This window comes from Beta vulgaris, chromosome 7, assembly GCF_026745355.1.
Source record: "Beta vulgaris subsp. vulgaris cultivar EL10 chromosome 7, EL10.2, whole genome shotgun sequence".
In the NCBI taxonomy this organism is placed as follows: Eukaryota; Viridiplantae; Streptophyta; class Magnoliopsida; order Caryophyllales; family Amaranthaceae; genus Beta; species Beta vulgaris.
In genome coordinates, this window is record NC_079208.1 from 17,885,054 (window position 1) to 17,895,189 (window position 10,136).

At 37.1% G+C, this 10,136-nt stretch overlaps 1 protein-coding gene across 1 annotated transcript; it reads right to left on the minus strand.

Annotated features, from left to right (window-relative positions):
* Positions 1-1,610: 1,610 nt before the first annotated feature.
* LOC104898834 (transcription termination factor MTERF6, chloroplastic/mitochondrial) lies at positions 1,611-10,136 on the minus strand. The gene is made up of 7 exons (XM_010685945.4): positions 9,340-10,136; positions 7,528-7,665; positions 6,919-7,164; positions 6,452-6,565; positions 3,773-3,955; positions 3,285-3,502; positions 1,611-2,062 (listed from the first exon to the last, which is right to left on the minus strand). The coding sequence occupies exons 1-7, from the start codon at positions 9,937-9,939 to the stop codon at positions 1,735-1,737; spliced, it is 1,827 nt and encodes a 608-aa protein (XP_010684247.2). The 5' UTR covers positions 9,940-10,136; the 3' UTR covers positions 1,611-1,734.

A 10,136-nucleotide genomic window follows, 5' to 3' on the forward strand; every position in this document is an offset into this window, starting at 1 on the left:
AAAATCTTTTAATTGAGGTAGTCAAATCTGCATTTATCTCGCATATTTGCAATTTTCTTTCTCCTACTTCTATTGTCTCCCCTCTACCATTTTCAATTTTCCTTACATTTACATTACTTCACTCAACCGTTTGTGTTTTGGTCTGTGCAAAAGCAAAATGTAATCAAACAAAAAATAGATCGATTGTATCTATTGGGAAAGATAAAATATGATTAGGTATATTAAAAAATTAGGTGACAGGGATGTTGAACTTTTATATTGAATTGCATGTATATGGTAACTTGTCATTAGTCATTATCCACTTTTTAAGAAAGAGTGAGGAAGTTAATAAAAAGAAAAAGGAAAAAAAGTTGTCATTTACCATAATCATTGTTTTGCATATTGCTGATTATGCTGAAAAATAAGACAGATAATCTTAGTTCCAAGAATTGTGCTTTGAGCCACCTACTAGAGTGATTAATGTTTAAAGCCCAATATTGGGATAACGAAAAAGTTATATAGCAACATGGAGAAGCTATTTTCATCCAATTTTTACACTAAGGCTCCGTTTGGTAGGGCGTAAAACGTTTTTCCGGAAAACTGTTTTCCTCTGTTTTCAGTTTTACATTGTTTGGTTGGCAAAAGAGTGTAAAACCATTTTCCCCTAAAATTACTCTCCTAATGAAGGGAAAACTATTTTTCTTATCTTTCTTGTACAATCCTCTCACTACCTCCTTACTTTCTCTTTCATTTCATCATCTTTCTTACATCGAACCAAACAACGGAAAACTAATTTTGGAATTGTGTTTTCCATTGTAAATTGTTTTCCATGAAAATCATTTTACATTAAAAGTGTTTTACGCCCTACCAAACAGAGCCTAAGGCTCCGTTTGGTAGGGCGTAAAATATTTTCAGTGTAAAATGATTTTCATGGAAAACAATTTACAATGGAAAACACAATTCCAAATTTAGTTTTCTGTTGTTTGATTCGATGTAAAAAAAATGATGAAATGAAAGGAAAATGAAAGGGAAAGTAAGGAGGTAGTGAGAGGAGTGTACAAGAGAAAGAAGGAAAATAGTTTTACCTTCATTTTCAAAGGAAAATGGTTTTCCATCCTTGGGAGAGTAATTTTATCCCAAGGGAAAATGATTTTACACTCTTTTGCCAACCAATGTAAAACTGAAAATAGAGGAAAACAGTTTTCCGGGAAAACGTTTTACGCCCTACCAAACGGAGCCTAAGGCTCCGTTTGGTAGGACGTAAAACATTTTTAGTGTAAAATAATTTTCATGGAAAACAATTTACAATGGAAAACACAATTCCAAAATTAGTTTTCCGTTGTTTGGTTCGATGTAAGAAAAATGTGAAATGAAAGGAAAATGAAAGGGAAAGTAAGGAGGTAGTGAGAGGAGTGTACAAGATAGATAAGGAAAAGAGTTTTCCCTTCATTTTGAAAAGAAAATAATTTTCATCATTAGGAAAGTAATTTTACCCCAAGGGAAAATTGTTTTACACTCTTTTACCAACCAAACAATGTAAAACCGAAAATAGAGGAAAACAGTTTTCCGAGAAAACGTTTTACACCCTACCAAGCGGAGCCTAAGATATCGCAATTTTTCCACATAGAGCATGACCAAAATTTTGATTTTTATATATTCACAAGGGCCCGACAATATTATGTACAGTAATGTAGATCTAACTTCTACGAAAGTAGTTTAGCACAAAATATATTTTTACATCAGAACTCGGATGTTTTACCCCATGGAGACGTGCATTCCGTCAAGTCCCAAATAATCAGTGGCAAATTCGTCATCATTTTTGGCTAACATATCTTTCAAACTACAGTTAACATTCATGCCTCTTAGCACTAAAAACCTGGGTTTTATCCTTTTTTCCATTGAATAGCTAAAGTATCTGGGATAGTACAAAACCTCCTTCACCGACTTGCCCATGGTATTGACTAGGAACTCCAGCTTTGGTCTCAAGACTTCTTCAGTGTTGTAGCCAAGCAGAGGAGAGAATCGTACAATCATTGAAGCGATATTTCTCTCCGTTAACCCAGACTTCATCAAATACCTGAGTCTGTCCAGCACAGGAAGAAACATAATACAGTAAGACTGGCATCAGTAAAAGACTGGAATCGGATGGGAAATATGTCCATGACAAAACATATTTCCTTATGAATTTTATCCTAGACCTTCTATTTTATTTCTCTGGAGATGGGGGAAAGGGGTGCCCAAACATCATTAGCTGCAAATATGATTATACCTTGTTTCTTTTTTCTAGGAAAATTTGTCAAAAACCACTCTTTTATAAACACTTTTTTGTCACAAACCACCTTTTCAAAAAATTGGGCACGCAGCCACCTTTTTGTTCTTTTATTGGTGGGAAGCTACCACTTGCAAGTATCCCATGGTTGACTCAACTTTTCCGGCATTCATCCTCACGTGCAACGCCTGTGAGGTCATTAAAACCCCTGCACCCCTTTTTTCAGATTCCCACCCCTCCAATTCTTCCTCCTTCACTCCTCACTTTTTCCTATCGTCGTCATCCATCGACCCCCAACACCTAGCACCACGACTGCTACTCTCATGCTGCCACAGCACCCTGACCCTCGCAGCATGCCCCTCCTCCTCCCTCCTCTCTCTGCTGCCTGTGTGGCTGCAGCCTTGCTGCTGTTAACCCCATCCCCTCGCCTGCCGCACTGCCGGCCAGCACCTCCCTGCAAAGGCCTGATTAACATCCTAGATTCATGCTACACTCAAGCTCCTTACTACCGTTTTCAGTTTTGAGCAAAACCTGGAAAAATCAACTCGGTTTTTCACTCTAAACAAAATACTAACCTCATATTCTAAATAAGTGCAAAGGTTTTGGAAGAAATGCGGGAGAAATGTGGAAGAAATTGGGTGCAAAGGGGAACTTTTGGAAGAAAATGGATGGTCGATGCCGAAATATTCTAGTCAACTGTCGGAATCTGGCAAGTGGTGGCTTTTCACAAAAAAAGATCAAAAAGGTGGCTAGGTGCTCAATTTTTTTAATGGATGGTTTGTGACAAAAAAAAAGTGACTAAAAGCCAAAAGGTGGTTTCTAACAAAAAAAAAATTCTATTTCTTTCAACCGGATGGGGGAATGACAATCATGTCATCACAATATCGTTTCCGAAACAGGTAGAACGACAAAATGCTTAATAAAATATCAAAGCTCAAACACAGCGACTCTAGTTTTTTGGCAGTCTTTCAACATAATTTAACCTTTAAAGTGAACTTGACTAAGATTATATTTACTCGGCAATTGAAAGTCTCACCTTGGCATGACAGATTTGTCAATGTCTAATACGAAGAACTCAGGGTATTTCTTTATAACCCGAGGCAATTCTTGTTTCAAAATGCCCAAGCCAGTCAAGAACTCAAGCTTCTGCTGAAGGGTATCTTTGCTTCGCGTAGCAAAAATTTCAGGGCAACGAGCTAGGATCTTACCAATGCTATCCTTGTCAAATCCCAAATCTTGCAAAAAACCAACCACCTACATAGAAAGCCTTCCATTAAGGTAACAAAGAATGATGAACCAGCCTACTGACATTAATGAAATCAGAGAACAACAGAAGTTACATAACTCATTTGGCATGAAGGATAAAAAAAATTCCCCGGGAAAAAAATAATTGGTGAGCAGCTCAAATCAACGCAGATTTCATATGTAAGAAAATTCTATAGGAACCATATCTTCAGCAATAAAGTAATGATTCCAAGTAAAATGCAAAACTTCCATGGGCCAGAACAAGCAGCACTAAGTTACCTTCCGGAACTCCTCGGGTCTCTGCAGTAGAAGCTGAGGACTCGTAGCTATAACCTTTCCCAGTTTTGTGGTTCTGACACCTAGGTCATCGAGCTGTTCCACCATTGGCTTTAGCTTCCCAAATGAACAGCCCAGCAGAAGTGGCCAGTCCATGATTGCTCGCTCTATGCTGATTTTTGGTACCTGTCATGATCAGATCCATCATAAGTACAAATGAACAAGAGAATTAAGCACGGCTAGTGTTGAGCACTAAACACACATCATTTCAATTACCGGAATTCAATTGTGGAAGGTTGATAGCAAATTTCAGTTGCAAATTATTCGTTTGGAAAACATTAGAAACTTGAAATCTGGAACTCCGATTCCACTCTAATGAGTAATGATTGGATCGTAATTGAGGCTTCGATTCTAATATTGAATATTTTCAACAATTTAGTGAGATTAACTAGCACTTGGCACAATTGTATATAAAGTGGTTTTCTTAAATTGGCTCATATTCAAAAATTAATCCTCACTAGCCCATTTGATGCCAATTAAGTAGTTAAACCTTGGAATCACTATATCGGCCACTAAGGACCACCAAAAACAACCACCCATCACCATTATCTTCAATCATCACAGACTATACCCAAAAAAAAGAATATAACCTAAACAAACATCAACCAAAACTTGACCCTAAAAACAACCAAATTTCTTACAAATGCTTTGGAATCCATCTTCGCATATCAACCACCGTAGATGCCACCCAAAACTTACACCATTTCAGCCAGATATCAATAGTCAGCGAGTACATCTGTCAGCACTAGTGAATTAACAAAAACGGGAACAAAAACTCTAACCTTAATCTACTATTTGTCTCTTCCCTGACGGCACGAATCCACTCTGCAGCACCCCTCTGATTCCAGTAACCAGCTGCATCTGTTTGTCAGCAGCTGCTGGTTTCTGCGTTCACATCTACCTCTAAGGGATTGGAGGAATGACATCTTGTGGTTAAAGTGCTAGAAAAGGAGCATGTGGCGGTGAAAACGGAGAGAGAAAGAGGAAAGAGAGAAGGTTCGCTTAGGAGAGGTAAGAGAAAATGAGTGTATAGAGAGATGCTTTGTCATAATAGTTGAGAGAGATGACTAAAAGTCTGAACCAGTGGGGTTGGAAAAATAAGAAAGCAGCAAAAGGGTGTGGATAGGTAATTTCAAATGGCATGGTACTATTGCAGTTTTCCACATCAAAAGAGTAGAAGTAACCAGTTTATAAGTTAGTGAGCTACTCCCACAGCAAATTGGTTTTACAATGGAACCTCACTAGACTTGTATGCTATTTACCTCTCCTACTTTATGTGGGGCGGAGCATGGCCTAAAAAGTAGATGTACTTTCAAAACCTCCACTCCCTCCGTCCCAATCAATTTGCTACATTTTGCTATTTAGGTGTGTCCTAATTTATTTGCTACATTTGCAACTATTTCCATATATAGTACATAGGTCCCACACTTTATTTACAAATTTGTCATCACTCCCTCCTTGGTTTTTGGAAATATTTTCATATATAGTACATAGGTCCCACAATTTACCTATTTGCTTTTTTGTTAATTATTGTTATGGCAATGGTCCCCACTCCTTCCTTGGTCTTTGTGATAAAGCAAATGTAGCAAATAATTTGGGACGGAGGGAGTATATTACAAGCTTTTATAATTGTGCTATGATTTGGGCCAGTTCCAGAATTTAAATTCTTCGTTATTCAACAATTAAATTGACGTAATACAATAACTCAAATAAATTTCTAGTATTGAAACACAACACAAGTGAATAACAATTTGCAAGTAATAATAATTTTCTCTCTAAGAATTTAGGTTGAAGTATACTCACATTGAACCATCAATTATAGTGGAGTAGGTGGCAGTCTTATGAGGACCTAATTTGAATTTTAGCTTCGATCAATTGACTTTTTTATGCTAAACAACCGCTAAAGTTTTAGATTCACACCTACAAAATACAACACTGAAATTGTTCAATTTTGGGCCTTGAAGTTCAGTGACATTTCACTGCGATGACCGATGCTAGTATTATCGCTCACTAGTTGACATTAGAATCACCAGTCACCAACTGATGTCCCCAAAAACATCCTCCAAAACCCCCAGAAGACTTCGTAGATACATGTATGCGAAGACAGAGAAAAAGAGTGAGCATAATATTTTGTAGGGTTCAAGGAAGGTTTTTGGGGACTTGCAGTTCAGTTGATTCCTAGACTTGTGTCACTTATCAGAGTAACTTGAGTCACATAACTAACTACTTACTACAGAAAATAGACAACAGATCATCAAAGTGAACATAATTCTAACGTCAAAACAACAGGATGGAAATATTAGAACACAGTCACACATATCACCAAAGTGGAAAGAATTGATAAAAATATGCATACTTCAAAAATAGGATGATTCACACTAGGTGGATTTTCAGTAAAAGGTTAGAAACTACCAAGAGGAAGGTTAGATTAATGTTTTTAAGTCTCGTTTGTCTGAACTAAAAGTAAAACTAACCACTGAGAATGCAATGGCTTCATTCCTACATGGTTAAAAAGTATAAATGCCATGTCCCGCATCAGTAAGTAGGTATATGGCATATCATTCCAAAGCAATCATTGGGACAGGAAGAAAACAGAAGATCACCGAAGTTATCACACCTTACCTTTCGTGCTTCAAAAAAAGCACAAATATCTTTGTAGTTTTTCAAAATGCTTGTTGACAACAACCAAGGATATTTCACCAATATCTTCCCAAAATTTTTGCCCAATACTCCAACCTAAACAGCAGAAACAGGTGTTAATGATCAATAAGGCAAAGTTGGTAATTACAAAGATCTTCATGAAATATTATCTGTGATTAAAAGAGATAGAACTAGGTGCAAAGTGTAAAAAAGCATAGCCATCTACTCCTGTTAAACAGGTTAGGATCTCAGATTATTAAAGATTGATAGGACGATGCAGTTGTAAGCAATATAACACATACCTCTGGCTAAAAGCGACAATTCATGATAACAAATATAAAGTTGCAGGCAAAAAGAAAGCATGAACCTTTTATACCAAGGAGGATTCATGCTAGAACATACAAAGGTGAAAATTAAAGACCAGACAGAAATCAAATAAAACTCATTACCATCAGAAACGGCCATGATCCAGCTCTAATTTGTTCTTCAACGTCATGGAAGAGAAGTGGGGGAAATAATAGTAAAACATTTCCCATGCGTTCTCTTGGAACTCCAACGTTCTCGAAGAATTTGACAATTGGTTTCATATTTGATTCTATTGATAGCAGAAGAAGGCGAGGAAACGACTCAATAAGATACCTAAAGGAAGCATCACAGGATCCTAACACACTCAAACCACCACGTCTTGCTTCAATCTGTTGGAACAAAAAAGAAGCTGTTCTCAAATCATTACTTCGAAGCGATATTTCATATTAGTATCATTTTAGAAAGGGAAGTAGGGGGGGAGGGACCAACTCGGTCGATATAAAGGATGAGAACAAGTTAATGTTGATATCAGGCCACGTTTCTTTTATTTGAATTCACGGTAAGGCATTGCTTATATTCAATGGACAAATGAAAAAGTTTGAAGTTAAGGCTCCCTCCATCCCCAAGACCCCAGCAATCACTCATCCCTTGTGGAAACTAATAGTAAGCAAATCTTACAGATGTTCATACAATCTCAAGATGTAAGCCATTTAAACCAGCTGCAAAGTTATGTGTCTATAATAATAGCTAACCTTTTCAAAGAATGACAAAGTTTGCTGCACGTCCTCATCTATTGGAATTGACAAGTGATGCATCATACGACGAGCAAGCTTACCAGCTAATCTTTCATCATCACTGCCAGAAAAGAAGATTTCCTTCACATAGTTGACCTATAAATAAACACACAATAAGCAATTATCCATAAAATCCTTTTAAACAAGTAAATCAAATTTGAAAATAGCCACTGATCCTCCATGGCGTTGGTGGCCTAGGAATGAATATCCTAAACTACAGATCATGGTATCAAGGGTTGCTGAAGGGGGAGAGAGAGAGAGAGAGAGAGAGAGAGAGAGAGAGAAGAAAATGGGGGTTTTATATAACACTCAAAAACTATAAAAAATTTAAAAATAGCCTATAGGTAAGATGTCACAGTTATTGGAAAAGCTAGACAAATTGCAATATCATTCAGATATCAAAAGACGATTATTGCTAGAACCCCGAGAAAGTCTTCGTCCTTTTAAATAACTAATTAATGACATTCGGTGTCTTCAGAATTCATTGCAGCAAAAGAATAAAAAGAAGTCACATTTTTTTTTTTACTATTTCACATTATTTTCGAACCAGTAAAGTGGATCGACAATTTGAAAGGTATGTACTCACAACAGAACCAAAATAAATGTTGCAGTTTCAAACAAATTTGTGAGTGTCCAACTATGAAGAAAATGATTAGAAAGCTCACTCACAAAGATGTTACTCCTACTAATAGATACAGCCTGTACATTAAAGTCGATCCATCTATCCGTCAACACTAAGGCTCCATTTGGTTGGGTGAAAAACACTTTTAGTGTAAAATGATTTTCATGGAAAACAATTTACAATGAAAAACACAATTCCAAAATACTCCCTCCGTCCCATAATATAGTGCCTACTTCATTTTTGGTGGGCCAAACTTTAAAATCTTTGATCGAATATTCTCATTTGTATATATAAAAAAACATATTCACGTGGGATCTTGTTAGATTCGTCTCAATGTGTAATTTCATAATATCAAATTTTTATATTTTTTATTAATACGGAATTGAAGATATTAAAGGTCAAAGTTATGTCTTGGAGACCGTGTTAAAAAGAAACAAGCACTATATTATGGAACGGAGGGAATAGTTTTTTGTTGTTTGGTTCCATGTAAGAAAATTATGAAACGAAAGGAAAATAAAAGGGAAAGTAAAAATGTGGTGAGGGAAGTGTGCAAGAGATATAACGAAAAGGAAGGAAAATACTTTTCCCTTCATTATGAAGGGAAAATGGTTTTCCATCAATGGGAGAGCAATTTTACTCATAGGAAAAATGATTTTACACTTCATTGCAAACCAAACAGAACCTAAGTGCATTATGTTTATCCAAAAAACACAGGTCTACCGAGGAAATCCAAGCACCAAGCGAGCTTGTAACTCATGAAGATCAAGACGCGATCAGTACATCGAGCATACATAGACCAGAATGTTTTGAAGCGTGATCAGACTCAGTCAAGTAATCCAACATTTGGTTGCAACCTCTATTACATACTTTTCTTCTTGGGACACCGCAATAAATTAACAATAAAAACCATAAATTACAACATCATATGCTACACCGGCCATCCTTTTCTTTTATTTGTGACATGACACGCCATATGACGCTCAGTATACTCCGGAAAAGTCCCTTTTTCCATGATATATGTACATTCAATAACCACATGACAGTATAAATTTGAATGATAGTTTCGTAACCAATGATACCAAAACAAATAATCAAATTTGAACCCAAAACAAGTTCAATTACAAAAAAAAAAAAAAAAAAACACATACCTTGAGAATGAGAGAGGAGAGAGACTCCGACGACAGAAGACGAGCAAGATGAACAGAAGAAGAGAAGCTCAACCCAATACTCTCCAAATAAGGTATTTTCCCATTATCACCCTTCTCCTTAGCAATGTACTTTACCTTGTCCTTCAACAATAACAAGGGTACATTGGTCATTTCTATCTTCCCATCCTTCTTCATCCATGAATTCCACATAGAAAGCTCATCCAAATCCCTAACACTCTCCCTCAACATTTTAGCATAATGGGGCGAATTCGCCGCAATCCGGACCGATTCCGATTCCGAAACTCCAGCTTCAGCTACAATTTCAGCAATCACCTCAAGTAATTCTCTCTCCTCCTCCCCCTCCTCCGGCAATTCGCCGGTTCCGCTTGCACTTGAGGAAGATGAAGACGGAGGTTGAGGAAAGCGGTAATGGAGGGAGTTATTGGAGAGAGAAAGAGGATTGCGACATTGATGAAAGGGAAGATGCAGAGAGAAATGAGTGGTGTGATGAAGAAGGGAGATTCTGTGGAAGGCTGAAGAAGATGAAGGAAGTGGTGCAACTGACATTGTTGTTGTTATTGTAATTGAAGGTAAGGGCATGGCTAGGCTAGCTTTCCTTATGTGAAATAATGGCCAAAATGGTGGAGTTCTGGGTTTTCACCTCTTTTTTCCGCCATTGAAGCTATCCTTGGAAAACCCTAGATAAACCCTCCCACCTAAAGTTTTTCTTTTTGGTGAGATAGTAAATCCGGTAGGCCGTAGGAAACCGCCAAAAGTGTAGCAAATTTGTCTTTTTT